The sequence below is a fragment of the Cyclopterus lumpus genome, chromosome 15, assembly GCF_009769545.1.
Source record: "Cyclopterus lumpus isolate fCycLum1 chromosome 15, fCycLum1.pri, whole genome shotgun sequence".
NCBI lineage: Eukaryota > Metazoa > Chordata > Actinopteri > Perciformes > Cyclopteridae > Cyclopterus > Cyclopterus lumpus.
In genome coordinates this window covers 20,770,956-20,787,767 of record NC_046980.1, presented here as the reverse complement: position 1 = coordinate 20,787,767, position 16,812 = coordinate 20,770,956, and the positions used below count along the sequence as shown (strand labels likewise).

Below are 16,812 nucleotides of genomic sequence, written 5' to 3'. Positions count from 1 at the left end.
AGAACAAAAAAATGTACACACACAAATTAGTCAAATTCTATAACTGCAAATACGGCATGACGACATGAATGTGTCCACACTGAAGGAAAAACATCCGTAAATACACAAGCACTAATGTAGGAGTTGAAAAATAATGGCCGGGGGAGGCGGGATTAAACTCCTTTTAGTAATTTACATATATAGCACAGTAAATGACAGGGCCCATATTGATTTGCGAGTGGGAACACCGGAGGACACATGGGAAACGCTCACACACAATCAGGCGGTATAGCTCCTCTAATCCCGGGGCCGTTATCTGCCGTTTTCAGCCAGCGGCGATGCTGTCGGAACGACTAATGGACTTCAAAAGAGTGAGGAATGATGACCACCCGCACAAACGGGCCTGCCAGATACAAGATAGGGTATTAGAGCCGCGTTTCACACGGGGAGATTATTTATTTCAGTCTGCTGGTGGAAATATGAACATATGCTGCAGCGTTAACCACACAGCTGTCTCGGCCTGTATCGTGGAAAAAGGGGGAACATTGGAATGCCGCCGTTCTCGCCGTTGTTGCACTATCAATCGCTGCTCGAGGTGTCCCGATCAAGTGTATGGAGTGACGTCGACTGGGCGGAGCCTGTCACCTCTCGCGTGCCCGCTGGAGGCGATTGGAGAGGCGGTGACGAAAGCTCAAGTTTGACGGTGGAGTGACTCCAGGTCGGGTTAAAACCAATCAGCATGCAGACGTGCTGTAAATCAGTCCGCAGTACATCATTGATGTTGACTAGATAATTTGACATGCCAAAAGAAGAATGCATCAAACGGGACTGCACCTCACTGTCGGCAGAGGTTTTCGAGAACAAACTGCCCTCGATGGGAACATTTCTCATGACGGATCGTTACAGCGGATGGCGGAATTTATCATAAATACCATCCGATCAGGGCAGCAGATTTCATTATGGTACTCGATGCAGGCATTTGTATAGGGCACACATCGTATGACAAACGCAGTTCGCACACAAGCGTTCAATGTCGGGGAGTTTTTCCACACCAATGTATGGCGACGTATATTGTGACAAGCTGAGTTTGTGTGTAAACGAAGTTGGGGTCGAATGAACGCACGGGGCAGTAAGTAGACAGTGAGAGAGTAAAAGCACACAGACACGAGGCCGGAGGAGGATACTGGTCCGTCTGTGGCCGCCTGAAGTTCTCCGGGAGGTGGTCTTCGTACAGCCGTTTGGCCCGGTTGTTGCCCATGTCCACCATACTCTGCAAGGAGAAGAAGCAACACAGAACGATACATCGATTGGTAAAAACGGCTTTAAAGAACATGTCAAATGCACACGCATCTTTCATTTGTCGCATTTGCATTCAACTCAATTTGCTTCAAAAAGCTATTTGCGGCACTTTACACGGTAAGAGACAAACAATAGAAGCAACAACAAGAGAAACAAAATCAAAACTAGCCACACAGTTAGTTTTAAGAGCAATTTTGAAAGTGGCGAGTGATGGAGAAGGCCATGTCCCCCCCATGTCCGATCCTTGGACAGAGTAGGTGCGGTGAGGAGGTTGGCGTCTCAGATCTGAGTCTTCATGCTCGATATCGATTTATTAAGATCCGAGAGGGAGATTAGGGAGATGTGGGAGAGTGACCGGTCGGTTAGTGGGGGATTTACAGATCCAGGGTCGGGGGTGGCTGGATACTGGCCAGTTGATTGTAGATTGTGTCAATTTTGCTTTTGTAGAAAGATAGGAAAGAGTTGCATGTCTCAGCAGTGGAGGAGTGGGAGCGATTGTCCAGAGGTTTGAGAAGTGTATTTATTGTAGAGAAGAGGACCTTGGGATTGGCAGAACCGGAGTGGATGATGCCAGAGTACTACGTGGTGCGTGCAGTATTAAGAGCCAGCTTGTATTGCTGCATGTATTCCTTGTAAGCCGTGGCGTGTACTGGGAGTCCGGTTTTGTTGGAGAGTGGCTCTAGTCGGCGTTTCCAGGATTTAATGAGGCAGAGTTCAGGTGTGAACCAGGGGGCAGTGTGGGTGAAAGAGACAGTTCTGGTTCTGAGAAGGGCAAGCTGATCAAGGCAGGAGGACAGTGTGTTAGTGTAGCGCAGGGGTGTCAAACTCATTTTCACCGTGGGCCACATCAGCGTCATGGCTGCCCTCAAAAAAGGGCCGGTTGGAACTGTAACACTGTATAAATGTAACTACTCCACAGCATATTGTTAAATAACTGTCTTTGCATTTGATTATTGTTTATTCAAGTGTAAAAATATTGTACATGCATTTATCCATCCATCCATTATCAGCCGCTTATCCGGGGTCGGGTCGCGGTGGCAGCAGGTTCAGCAGGCCGACCCAGGCTTCCCTCTCACCCGCAACACTTTCCAGCTCATTCTGGGGGATCCCGAGGCGTTCCAAGGCCAGCCGGGAGATATAATCCCTCCAGCGTGTCCTCGGTCTTCCCCGGGGCCTCCTACCAGTTGGACGTGCCCGGAAAACCTCTAATGGGAGGCGTCCAGGAGGCATCCTGACTAGATGCCCGAACCACCTCAGCTGACTCCTTTCGACACGAAGGAGCAGCGACTCGACTCCAAGCTCCCCCCTGATGTCCGAGCTCCTTACCCTATCTCTAAGGCTGAGCCCGGCCACCCTACGGAGGAAGCTCATTTCGGCCGCTTGTATCCGAGATCTCGTGCATTTATATGAATGTAAAAATATATATGCAAATTTCTCTGAAATAAATCCATTTAATTATATTAATTAAAACCCACATTACCGTATCAAAGATCAAATACATGTTATTACATTAGAACTTAACTCTGGTCCAACAAATGGTGAGCTGCTAAGAATATGTGTGACAGATGTGGTCTGGGGCAGTGGTTCTCCACTGGTCTGGGGCAGTGGTTCTCCACTGGTCTGGGGCAGTGGTTCTCAACTCTCAGCTCTCCGTCTGGAGAACGCTCCCCACTGAACTCCTGCTGCAAGTGGTCCTCTCTCCAGGATTGTAGTTGAGGTTTTATCGCTGCAGCGTATGCATGAGCCTTTTATGAGATGATACGAGGGAGAAGAAGAGCGCTGCAGATGGAAGCGCTGCAGTGCAGCGTGGTAGCTGCTACATGTCGGGCTGCTGTGAGTTGGACTGTGTCGCAAAGTTTGTTGGTGGCATTCAAGCAAAGTTAACTTGCATTTTACCACATTTAAAAGTATTACTGTATTATTATTTTCAGACGGAAAAGGAGCTTTGTGGACCCTTAAACGGCAGCTGTTTGCCATATTAACTTAAGTGATAATATGTCAACGTTGTGTTTACAGCTTTCTTCCGCTGCCTCAAAATGGCATGTTTGGTGTTTTTAGAATGTTCAGTGATTTTAGAATGTTCAGCTTTTAGAATGTTCGGTGATTTTACAATGTTCAGTTTTTAGAATGTTCAGTGTTTTTAGAATGTTCAGTTTTTAGAATGTTCTGTGTTTTTACAATGTTTGGTGTTTTTAGAATGTTCAGTTTTTAGAATGTTCACTGTTTTTAGAATGTTCAGTTTTTAGAATGTTCTGTGTTTTTACAATGTTTGGTGTTTTTAGAATGTTCAGTTTTTAGAATGTTCTGTGTTTTTAGAATGTTCTGTGTTTTTACAATGTTTGGTGTTTTTAGAATGTTCAGTTTTTAGAATGTTCAGTTTTTAGAATGTTCGGTGTTTTTAGAATGTTCGGTGATTTTAGAATGTTCGGTGATTTTAGAATGTTCTGTGTTTTTAGAATGTTCAGTTTTTAGAATGTTCAGTTTTTAGAATGTTTGGTGTTTTTAGAATGTTCTGCGATTTTAGAATGTTCAGTTTTTAGAATGTTCGGTGATTTTACAATGTTCAGTTTTTAGAATGTTCAGTGTTTTTAGAATGTTCAGTGTTTTTAGAATGTTCAGATTTTTAGAATGTTCTGTGTTTTTAGAATGTTCAGATTTTAGAATGTTCTGTGTTTTTAGAATGTTCAGATTTTAGAATGTTCTGTGTTTTTAGAATGTTCTGTGTTTTTAGAATGTTCAGATTTTAGAATGTTCAGATTTTAGAATGTTCGGTGTTTTTAGAATGTTCGGTGTTTTTAGAATGTTCAGATTTTAGAATGTTCGGTGTTTTTAGAATGTTCAGTTTTTAGAATGTTCTGTGTTTTTAGAATGTTCAGATTTTAGAATGTTCAGTGTTTTTAGAATGTTCAGATTTTAGAATGTTCAGTGTTTTTAGAATGTTCAGATTTTAGAATGTTCTGTGTTTTTAGAATGTTCAGATTTTAGAATGTTCGGTGTTTTTAGAATGTTCAGATTTTAGAATGTTCGGTGTTTTTAGAATGTTCAGTTTTTAGAATGTTCGGTGTTTTTAGAATGTTCAGATTTTAGAATGTTCGGTGATTTTAGAATTTTCCGATTTTAGAATGTTCAGATTTTAGAATGTTCGGTGTTTTTAGAATGTTCAGTTTTTAGAATGTTCAGTGTTTTTAGAATGTTCTGTGATTTTAGAATGTTCAGATTTTAGAATGTTCTGTAATTTTAGAATGTTCAGTTTTTAGAATGTTCTGTGTTTTTAGAATGTTCGGTGTTTTTAGAATGTTCGGTGTTTTTAGAATGTTCAGTGTTTTTAGAATGTTCAGTTTTTAGAATGTTCGGTGTTTTTAGAATGTTCAGATTTTAGAATGTTTGGTGTTTTTAGAATGTTCAGTTTTTAGAATGTTCTGTGATTTTAGAATGTTCAGTTTTTAGAATGTTCAGTTTTTAGAATGTTCGGTGTTTTTAGAATGTTCGGTGATTTTACAATGTTCAGTTTTTAGAATGTTCAGTGTTTTTAGAATGTTCAGTGTTTTTAGAATGTTCAGTGTTTTTAGAATGTTCTGTGTTTTTAGAATGTTCAGATTTTTAGAATGTTCAGTGTTTTTAGAATGTTCAGTGTTTTTAGAATGTTCTGTGTTTTTAGAATGTTCTGTGTTTTTAGAATGTTCAGATTTTTAGAATGTTCAGATTTTAGAATGTTCAGATTTTAGAATGTTCTGTGTTTTTAGAATGTTCAGTTTTTAGAATGTTCAGTGTTTTTAGAATGTTCTGTGATTTTAGAATGTTCAGATTTTAGAATGTTCTGTAATTTTAGAATGTTCAGTTTTTAGAATGTTCGGTGTTTTTAGAATGTTCAGATTTTAGAATGTTCGGTGTTTTTAGAATGTTCAGATTTTAGAATGTTCGGTGTTTTTAGAATGTTCAGATTTTAGAATGTTCAGATTTTAGAATGTTCAGTGTTTTTAGAATGTTCAGATTTTAGAATGTTCTGTGTTTTTAGAATGTTCTGTGATTTTAGAATGTTCGGTGTTTTTAGAATGTTCAGTGTTTTTAGAATGTTGTGATTTTAGAATGTTCTGTGATTTTAGAATGTTCAGTTTTTAGAATGTTCAGTTTTTAGAATGTTCTGTGTTTTTAGAATGTTCTGTGATTTTAGAATGTTCAGATTTTAGAATGTTCTGTAATTTTAGAATGTTCAGTTTTTAGAATGTTCTGTGATTTTAGAATGTTCAGTTTTTAGAATGTTCAGTTTTTAGAATGTTCGGTGTTTTTAGAATGTTCTGCGATTTTAGAATGTTCAGTTTTTAGAATGTTCGGTGATTTTACAATGTTCAGTTTTTAGAATGTTCAGTGTTTTTAGAATGTTCAGTGTTTTTAGAATGTTCTGTGTTTTTAGAATGTTCTGTGTTTTTAGAATGTTCAGATTTTTAGAATGTTCTGTGTTTTTAGAATGTTCAGATTTTAGAATGTTCTGTGTTTTTAGAATGTTCAGTGTTTTTAGAATGTTCTGTGATTTTAGAATGTTCAGATTTTAGAATGTTTTGTAAATTTAGAATGTTCAGTTTTTAGAATGTTCTGTGTTTTTAGAATGTTCGGTGTTTTTAGAATGTTCAGTGTTTTTAGAATGTTCAGTTTTTAGAATGTTCGGTGTTTTTAGAATGTTCAGATTTTAGAATGTTCGGTGTTTTTAGAATGTTCAGATTTTAGAATGTTCGGTGTTTTTAGAATGTTCAGTGTTTTTAGAATGTTCTGTGTTTTTAGAATGTTCGGTGTCTTTAGAATGTTCAGATTTTAGAATGTTCGGTGTTTTTAGAATGTTCTGTGTTTTTAGAATGTTCAGATTTTATAATGTTCGGTGTTTTTAGAATGTTCAGTGTTTTTAGAATGTTCAGTTTTTAGAATGTTCAGTTTTTAGAATGTTCGGTGTTTTTAGAATGTTCAGTGTTTTTAGAATGTTCAGATTTTAGAATGTTCTGTGTTTTTAGAATGTTCAGATTTTAGAATGTTCGGTGTTTTTAGAATGTTCGGTGTTTTTAGAATGTTCAGATTTTAGAATGTTCAGATTTTAGAATGTTCTGTGATTTTAGAATGTTCGGTGTTTTTAGAATGTTCAGTGTTTTTAGAATGTTCTGTGATTTTAGAATGTTCAGTTTTTAGAATGTTCAGTTTTTAGAATGTTCAGTGATTTTAGAATGTTCAGATTTTAGAATGTTCTGTAATTTTAGAATGTTCAGTTTTTAGAATGTTCAGATTTTAGAATGTTCTGTGTTTTTAGAATGTTCTGTGTTTTTAGAATGTTCAGATTTTAGAATGTTCAGATTTTAGAATGTTCGGTTTTTAGAATGTTCGGTGTTTTTAGAATGTTCGGTGTTTTTAGAATGTTCAGATTTTAGAATGTTCGGTGTTTTTAGAATGTTCGGTGTTTTTAGAATGTTCAGTTTTTAGAATGTTCAGTTTTTAGAATGTTCAGTTTTTAGAATGTTCGGTGATTTTAGAATGTTCAGATTTTAGAATGTTCGGTGTTTTTAGAATGTTCAGATTTTAGAATGTTCTGTGTTTTTAGAATGTTCGGTGTTTTTAGAATGTTCGGTGTTTTTAGAATGTTCAGATTTTAGAATGTTCGGTGTTTTTAGAATGTTCGGTGTTTTTAGAATGTTCAGTTTTTAGAATGTTCAGTTTTTAGAATGTTCGGTGTTTTTAGAATGTTCGGTGTTTTTAGAATGTTCGGTGTTTTTAGAATGTTCAGTTTTTAGAATGTTCAGATTTTAGAATGTTCAGATTTTAGAATGTTCTGTGTTTTTAGAATGTTCAGATTTTAGAATGTTCAGATTTTAGAATGTTCGGTGTTTTTAGAATGTTCAGTGTTTTTAGAATGTTCAGTTTTTAGAATGTTCGGTGTTTTTAGAATGTTCAGTTTTTAGAATGTTCAGTTTTTAGAATGTTCAGTTTTTAGAATGTTCGGTGATTTTAGAATGTTCAGATTTTAGAATGTTCGGTGTTTTTAGAATGTTCAGATTTTAGAATGTTCGGTGTTTTTAGAATGTTCAGATTTTAGAATGTTCGGTGTTTTTAGAATGTTCAGATTTTAGAATGTTCAGATTTTAGAATGTTCGGTGTTTTTAGAATGTTCAGATTTTAGAATGTTCAGTGTTTTTAGAATGTTCAGATTTTAGAATGTTCAGATTTTAGAATGTTCAGATTTTAGAATGTTCTGTGTTTTTAGAATGTTCTGTGTTTTTAGAATGTTCAGTGTTTTTAGAATGTTCGGTGATTTTACAATGTTCAGTTTTTAGAATGTTCTGTGTTTTTACAATGTTCAGTTTTTAGAATGTTCGGTGTTTTTACAATGTTTGGTGTTTTTAGAATGTTCAGTGTTTTTAGAATGTTTGGTGTTTTTAGAATGTTTGGTGTTTTTAGAATGTTCTGTGTTTTTAGAATGTTCTGTGTTTTTAGAATGTTCAGTGTTTTTAGAATGTTCGGTGATTTTAGAATGTTCGGTGATTTTAGAATGTTCAGTGTTTTTAGAATGGTTGGTGTTTTTAGAATGTTTGGTGTTTTTAGAATGTTTGGTGTTTTTAGAATGTTCAGTTTTTAGAATGTTCAGTGTTTTTAGAATGTTCGGTGATTTTAGAATGTTCAGTTTTTAGAATGTTCAGTGTTTTTAGAATGTTTGGTGTTTTTAGAATGTTTGGTGTTTTTAGAATGTTCAGTTTTTAGAATGTTCAGATTTTAGAATGTTCGGTGTTTTTAGAATGTTTGGTGTTTTTAGAATGTTCAGTTTTTAGAATGTTCAGTGTTTTTAGAATGTTCGGTGATTTTAGAATGTTCAGTTTTTAGAATGTTCAGTGTTTTTAGAATGTTTGGTGTTTTTAGAATGTTTGGTGTTTTTAGAATGTTCAGTTTTTAGAATGTTCAGATTTTAGAATGTTCGGTGTTTTTAGAATGTTCGGTGTTTTTAGAATGTTTAGATTTTAGAATGTTCAGATTTTAGAATGTTCTGTGATTTTAGAATGCTCAGTTTTTAGAATGTTCGGTGATTTTAGAATGTTCAGTTTTTTAGAATGTTCAGATTTTAGAATGTTCTGTGTTTTTAGAATGTTCGGTGATTTTAGAATGTTCAGTTTTTAGAATGTTCAAATTTTAGAATGTTCTGTGTTTTTAGAATGTTCAGTGTTTTTAGACTGTTCAGATTTTAGAATGTTCTGTGATTTTAGAATGTTCAGTTTTTAGAATGTTCGGTGATTTTAGAATGTTCGGTGATTTTAGAATGTTCAGTGTGTTTAAAATGTTCTTTACAGCTTTCTTCTGCTGCCTCAAAATGGCCCCCCAAAAAAAGAAATGAATGAAATATATTTATATTTTAAACTACCAATCCTTCTTATTTGTCCACAGTAATTATATTTTAATTCACAACGACATACACATGCATCCTGTAGCATCTTTTAGTTGGTATCCACACAAACCTCAAGAGGTTTTCGCCTCTTGTCAGGCCACAGTTGAAAATAAGAATAATTAATCTGTTTCGCCTGGCTAAATAAAGAGCACATTTCACAGCCAGCCTGACAGGGATGAGGGGCAGATGGACTTGATATTAAGAAGGGTCATGGGGGGCGTCTTTTGGGGTTCAGGGATGGGAATGTCAATGTCCATGATGATGGCTAGGTGGTCGGAGATGGTAAGGTCAGAGCCAGAGAGGTGATTGATGGTGAGTCCTGAAGAGCAGACCAGGTCCAGGATGTGACCGTGGTTATGGGTGGAGAAATTGATGTGCCGAGTAAAGTTGAAGCATCCAAGCGTGTCCATAAATTCTGTGGCTGATTTACAGTCAGAGGAGTTGATGTGGATGTTGGAAGGTGAGAGGGAGCAGAGCCGAGCTTCTTGGCATCTTGGATCCTGTACAGTGTGGATATTCTTCCTTCTAGCTCTGTGATTGAGTGTGTATGTGTGTGTGTGTGTGTGTGTGTGTGTGTGTGTGTGTGTGTGTGTGTGTGTGTGTGTGTGTGTGCATGTGTGTGTCAATCATTAGTTTATAGTCCCAATCCCTCATATCAAGTCTTCTTCAATACATTCTTCAAACAGTAGCATGGTGTTAAATGATGGGTTGTATTTAGAGCCAAATAGACGATAACAAACAAATTTGAGAGCCAAAATTCATACAAGCTAGGTAGCGCTGGTGTTCCAAGAGTTGCACGGATTCCCCCAGTCTCGACTTCTGCGCGGTTCAACTCGACTATGAATCGGAGAGGCAAGGGTGTGATTTTGACACAAATTGGGTCGATGCGGTGAAATGGAAAACTCAACCATAAAACGGAAACAGCAAAAAAGAAAAAAGTCAACTTGCACCAAGCAAACATTAGTTATTTGATTATATGTTGGCCTTGTTCACAAACTGTTCTTGTGGTTTCCCTCACACAGCGTCACACTGTTCCAATTTCAAAATGTGTCATAGTGACAATATCTGATTCTTGATTTATTTTTTTTAAAGAAGATACTATGACGAGAACAAATTGGGTCCAAATTGGTCTCAGACATAAATCACGGATATAATCTGTGTTAAAGTTATAATGCATGCCCTCTTCCTTTATAGAAAGACTAGTTAAAATTCTCAAAGCAAACAGACTACACTTTTCTCTCAAGGGCTGCATTTTTTTCATCTACATAACGTTTAAAACATTCGTCACATCTTGTCTCAAAAAGATGCAGAAAAACTAGTTCACGCATGTGTTACTTCTAGACTAGATTACTGCAACTCCTTATTATCAGGCTGCTCTAATAAGTCTCTTAAGTCCCTCCAGTTGATCCAGAATGCTGCAGCTCGAAAAGAGATCACATTACTCCTGTGTTAGCTGCTCTGCACTGGCTCCCTGTAAAATCAAGAATCACATTTAAAATTATTCTCACCTACAAAGCCTTGATTGGTGATGCACCATCATATCTTAAGGATGGGAGTCAGTTATCAAGCTCCTCTTTTATGGAATCAGCTTCCACTTTCAGTCCGGGAGGCAGACACAGTCACCTCATTTAAGAGTAGACTTAAGACTTTCCTGTTTGATAGTGCTTATAGTTAGGGCTGAATCAGGTTTGCCCTGGTCCAGCCCCATAATATGTTGCTATAGGCTTATAGCTGCTGGGGGATGTTTTAGGATACACTGAGCACCTATCTCCTCTTCTCTCTCTCTTTATGGATGAATTTACATCTCTCCATTGCACCTTATTAACTCTACTTCCTCCCCGGAGTCTTTGTAACTCCACGTCTCATAGGGTCATCATTGGACCTGGCTGTGTCTGATGCCTCCTGCCTGGTGGTCCTGCCTGGTGGTCCTGCCCCCCCCCCCCCCGTTTCATGGATTGTGGCGGTCTGGATTGTGGTCCATGCCTACTACGAATTACATACATTCTGTCATATTCATTGAATGTGTTTATGTAACTCTGTAATGCTGTTCATTCTGTACACATGACATCTATTGCTTCTGTCCATCCGGGGAGAGGGATCCTCCTCTGTTGCTCTCCTGAAGGGTTCTTCCCTTTTTTTCCCCGTGAAAGAGTTTTTTCTATTTTTTGGGAGTTTTTCCTGATCCGATGTGAGGTCCTGGGACAGGGATGTCGTATGTGTACAGATTGTAAAGCTCTCTGATGCAAATTCATCATTTGTGATATTGGGCTGTATAAAATGAACTGAATTGAACTTTTGAGAAGCAGTGAGAACTGTCACTTAAGGTAGATTTTCTCATTAATATTTAACGTGTCACTGCAGTATTTCCATGCTGGTGTAAAGGGTTTCGTGTGTGTACCTGGATCTGCTCGGGGGTCCACTGGTCCAGATTGACAGATTTTACTCTGGAGATGTGGACACCCAGGTTGCGGTGGATGCCGGCACAGCGGATGCACATGAACACCCCGAGGTTCCATGACGCCCATCGAGGACCTGCAGTGGGAAATAGAAAAGGAGAGTTTGGGCTTTAAAGCTGCAATGGTTCAAGTTTAAAAAAAAAAAAAAAAAAGGTGCAATGTGAAATGCCTGGCCACTAGCTACAAACAAATAGTGGCCAGGGCAAGAATACATGAAACTTTAAACTGCTGAAACTCTGGAGCAGATCTAGAGCTGGACGAAACGGAAACTCAGAGTCCCTTTCTCATTTCGGCCATTTTGGATATAAACCAACAAACCACCCATCAACACGTACAGGGCCCCTGTACCTTCAACGCGATCGACAGGCCCTTCTCATGTTGGACTGAGGACAGACTGGATGCCTCAGCACGCTAATGTCAGTAGATATCTCTGCAACACAACAACAACAACGCCTCTGACGCAATGTTGGCGCCGTGACCTCTTCATGATCTGTGGCTGCTGGTTCTTTCCAGATTGTACACATTGTACCCTTTGATGTGAAGGTTGAACAGACTCGATAGCATTCATTTGAGACGATGCAGAATCAGCTTTTCGATTCCCTTTCAATTAAAATCTAAACTGTGGAGGCGATCGCACAGCGGGAAGCGGTTAATTAAGACTCAGCTGAGTAATAAAAAAATGTTTTAAAAGAGAAACAAAAGGCCGCTATTCTCTCTGAACCCCTTTACCCGACACAGTCCATCAAAAAGGTAACCCTCGCTTCCACGAAACTGGACGAACTGTTTGACTGACAAGGTGCAGGTGGAGTACACCGTCGGGAAGTAATGATCTTTAATAAACGTGAATGGGATTTTTACAAATGGAGCATAGTGGAGTTTGTAATATTTATGGGTATGATTTGATTGCACTTCTTGGGGTTTAAGAAGAATTCCTCTATATTAAAGTGTGTGCATGCAGCATCCGTTATTAGTAATTTTGAAGCACAACAAAAAAGGTGCAGGTATATCTTTTTTGGTATATTGAATGTACTCGTAAATTGCTACAGACTTAGTGTTTTAGGCTTTCTTCAAATGAAGTTTTAAAAAGTTGAAGAATTATAAAATGTGTGTACTTTTACTGCACACACTCAACTACTTTCATTTAGTGAGCTATAGCTTTAAAAGAAATGTCAGTACAATTAAAAAAACCTAAATATGAAAAGGTAACATAAAAGCAGCTTTGAGTTGAAAAAAAAACGCCACATTATCCGTTACATGTGCTATAACTGAACTCTCGATCTAAATCCATTCTTTTCCGAGTGCGGTACAAATGTTCACGCCACACAAGTGGAACTACCTCCATTCGGGGAGGCGTCCAAGATGGATTTTGGATCTCTGCTTGCTAGACATTGGCCACTTGTGGAAAAAACACAAAATAAAGAATCACATGTGGTTACATAAAAGCCCCGGCAGAGAACAAGAGACAAGTGCCATGAGCTCGCTGCACAGAACCAGAAGAAGCTCCAGGCTGACACGGACGAGACTTTGATTCCTGTTGACACGCAGGGAGGGATAGAAAAAATTGGTATTTTCCCAAAAGCAAAAGTACTCCAGGACCTTTATCTCTTCAACATACCAAAGACATGTACACCAAATCCCCCGTCCTCGACGTAAGTAGGCACAGCAGGGCTTTAGTGTGGATTTCTCCACAAGCCAAAGCATCGTGTTTGCCAAAAAAACGGTTTGTGAGTTGGCGTGCACCATCGCGTGATTGTCACAAATAGTCCACTGATACAGACACTACTTACATCCAAGGTCACACCTACAGTCTGTGGGCATATCCATGTTGTCTTTTGGATTCCTCACAGTTCATTTCATTTATTCGGAGAATAAAGCATCTCAGAGTATAAAAGCCTCCGTTCAGGCTCGGAGGCTTGCACTACGGCGTCAAGTGCAAAAACAAAGCTTAAGGACCCTGTTATAAGATTAGCGTTTCAACCACAAATAGTCAATGACGTTTTCAGACAACTCATTGAGCGTCAAACAAAGAAAAGTGCACCGCGAGTCTTCCAATCTTGTTGTTAAAGTTGATATACCTTTTGTTCAGAGCGGCCACTCTCCAACTCCATGAGAAAATTAGCCTATTTCACTCTTGATTTATTGCATCAGAAAACATTGGCAAACATGAGTTTATGGTCTCAATCTCTAGTTTCAAGTCCTTCAATACAGCATGATGTTCATTTAGTAAATATGGTACATTTAGAGTCAAATAGACCATATAACAGAGTATGCTTTAGGACAGGCTTACTGTGATTGACCGGTCGCTGCCACTACCAGAGCCATATATATATATATCCATCCATCCATCCATCCATTATCACCCGCTTATCCGGGGTCGGGTCGCGGTGGCAGCAGGTTCAGCAGGCCGACCCAGGCTTCCCTCTCACCCGCAGCACTTTCCAGCTCATTCTGGGGGATCCCGAGGCGTTCCAAGGCCAGCCAGGAGATATAATCCCTCCAGCGTGTCCTCGGTCTTCCCCGGGGCCTCCTACCAGTTGGACGTGCCCGGAAAACCTCTAATGGGAGGCGTCCAGGAGGCATCCTAACTAGATGCCCGAACCACCTCAGCTGACTCCTTTCGACACGAAGGAGCAGCGACTCGACTCCAAGCTCCCCCCTGATGTCCGAGCTCCTTACCCTATCTCTAAGGCTGAGCCCGGCCACCCTACGGAGGAAGCTCATTTCGGCCGCTTGTATCCGAGATCTCGTTCTTTCGGTCACGACCCAGAGTTCGTGACCATAGGTGAGGGTTGGAACGTAGACCGACCAGTAAATGGAGAGCTTTGCCTTCCGGCTCAGCTCCCTCTTCACTAAGACGGACCGGTACAGCGCCTGTTTTACTGCTGCAGCCGCACCGATCCGCCTATCGATCTCCCGCTCCACCTTACCCTCACTCGTGAACAAGACCCCGAGATACTTGAACTCCTTCGCTTGGGGTAGGCAGTTTGCCCCCACCTGGAGGGAGCAATCCGCCGGTTTCCGGCAGAGCACCATGGCCTCAGATTTGGAGGTGCTAACTCTCATCCCTGCCGCTTCGCACTCGGCTGCAAAACGCCCCAGTGAATGCTGGAGGTCACGGTCCGAGGAGGCAAACAGGACCACATCATCCGCAAACAGCAGAGAGGCGATCCCGAGACTCCCGAACCGGATCCTCTCCGCCCCCTGGCTGCGCCTAGATATCCTGTCCATGAAGGTCACGAACAGGACCGGTGATAAAGGGCAGCCCTGGCGGAGGCCAACACCCACCGGGAACGTGTCTGACTTACTACCGAGGAGACGAACACAGCTCCTACTGCAGGCATACAGAGACCGGATGGCCCGTGCCAACGGGTCCGGCACCCCATACTCCCGCAGCACCCCCCACAAAAACCCCCGAGGGACCCGGTCGAAAGCCTTCTCCAGGTCTACAAAGCACATGTAAACTGGTTGGGCAAACTCCCAGGACCCCTCCAGTAATCTTGCGAGGGTAAAGAGCTGGTCCACTGTTCCACGACCGGGACGGAATCCGCACTGTTCGTCCTGAATCTGAGGTTCGACAAGCGGTCGGAGCCTCCTCTCCAGCACCCTGGCATAAGCTTTTCCCGGGAGGCTGAGCAGTGTGATACCACGATAGTTCGAGCACACTCTCCGGTCCCCCTTCTTGAAGATGGGAACCACCACCCCGGTCTGCCAGTCCATGGGCACTGTATATATATATATATATATATATATATATATATATATATATATATATATATATATATATATATATATATATATATATACACATACACACACACACACACACACATACATATACACACACACACACACACGGAGCCTCTACATCACTCTTCTGTTTCTGTTCATTGGTTTTGGAAAAACAGCACCCGTAATCCAAGAGGCTTCAAAACGGCAGTCCACAAACCAATGGGGGACGACTACGTCCACTTCTTATATACAGTCTATGAATAGCCTGCACTTTCAGACTCTTCTTCAAGATATTCTCATAAAAAGGTTTGTATGATATCCGACAAAAAGTTACCTCGTAGTTTGTGGGTTTACCTACAAAAATCCAGCAACACGTGTCCATTTCTGATCATTCCATGTACAGCCTTTGTGAAATACTTCAGGTTCAGGAAAAGGTCGTTGTTTGGGTTAGAACTAATTGAAAAGATTGTGAATGACTTTATGTTTAGGATAAGATTGTGAACTACTTTAGGTTTAGATAACAAAACTACTTGGTTAGGTCGTCGTTTAGGTTAAAATGCAAGTTACGTCACGTTGACTTCTCAATTCATGGGATTCATGGGGAATGAACAGCGGTCTCCAGGGTGACAGATTCAGGGTTTGTTGGACCCCTCCAACCCATTTCCCTCTCACTCACAGTTCACGATTGCTTGATTTGCATCCAAAATGATTGTGGGATATCAGCGACTACATAATGACGTTGTGCAGTTGTAAACACAAAAATAAGTTTAGATAGAAGTTCAAACCCTAGCTGCCTTGCATTAAAATCTCTGCAAACCCGGCTTACTGCCGACCAAAGTGGGCATGATTGTCGAATTTTCAGACGAAGCTCCGCCCTATTTCCCAAGTGAAAAAGGGTGATTTCAGATGCACCGACAAGCCCTTTGAAGCATACTAGAGGCCATTAAACCCACTGAGCATTAACACACTCGTGCATACTAACAGAATCTCTTCATAAATATTATGTTTGAGCGAGTTCAGGTAAGGAGCATCCCACGGAAATCTGTCGACCAGATGCATCATCCATCATATATAAAAGTAGCATAAAACAACCCCTCGCTCTGCCAAGTCTCCACGGGGATAAATAGGAGATGGCACGGACATGACAAGTCAAATCATTTTAATGGCCTAGTGGCCGGCGCTGGCGTCGGCTCCCTCCCTCCCCCCCCCCCCCTCTCCGGGCCACGGAGCTCGCCATCCGCCAATCCAAAAAGCAACTTTGAACGCAGCCCGCGCAGAGGATCTACTTTTATGGATTCGGGCTATATGATGGGGGGGGGGAGGAATAACGCGCCCAGTCTAGTGGGCTCGAGTGAGAGCATCAGTGTGTTAATGCGGTGGCACTAATGCGCTATAGACGGCCTAAAGGAGCATTAAGGCAGGGATGACTGAACGTTAAGTCCGAATCAAAGCAGCTCAGCCACAGTAAGCCGGACTTCTCTTTGGTCCGCCCCGCAATGACCTCCCCGAAAGCACATCTCCTAAAAACACACAGCAGGTTCACCCTCATGCATACAGCGACATACCGAGTACACATATTGTATTCGCGCATAACGCAGGTGTTTTTCCGCACGCCGCAGAATCATCCGGATACACCAACGTTCCATTTAGGCGGTTGGCTCTCACAGTGGATTCTCATCCTCCACTGGCTGCAGAGAGCTTCCATCACTGAGAAATTCCATTAAGCTCTTCAAGCGGGGTTCGCAGGAATTATACTTTCAATTTGATTGCAACCCTGTAAGTCACTTTTCTCCCCGAGATGATGAGCACGATGCTCCGACTGGTGAGTTCCAGCGATTCCTCAGAGTAGTTTCAGGTAATCGGATTATTCCTCACTTTTGGCAGCAACCAGAGAAGTTCATGTGAAAGGGTTTTCAGTTTTCCTTTGTTCCTTCCGGGCAT

The 16,812-nt window shown here is 40.6% G+C and overlaps 1 protein-coding gene across 4 annotated transcripts in view; it reads right to left on the bottom strand.

Moving 5' to 3' along the window:
- smap1 (small ArfGAP 1) overlaps nt 1-16,812 on the bottom strand; it is an 80,397-nt gene that overhangs the window by 56,239 nt on the left and 7,346 nt on the right. For all 4 annotated transcript variants that reach the window (XM_034551671.1, XM_034551670.1, XM_034551668.1 and 1 more), the window contains exons 2-3: nt 11,085-11,218; nt 1,164-1,249 (exon numbers count right to left, since the gene is read on the bottom strand). In XM_034551671.1, coding sequence (XP_034407562.1) covers nt 1,164-1,249; nt 11,085-11,183 — 185 coding nt within the window. In that variant the 5' untranslated portion in view covers nt 11,184-11,218. The remainder of the gene's footprint in view (nt 1-1,163; nt 1,250-11,084; nt 11,219-16,812) is intronic.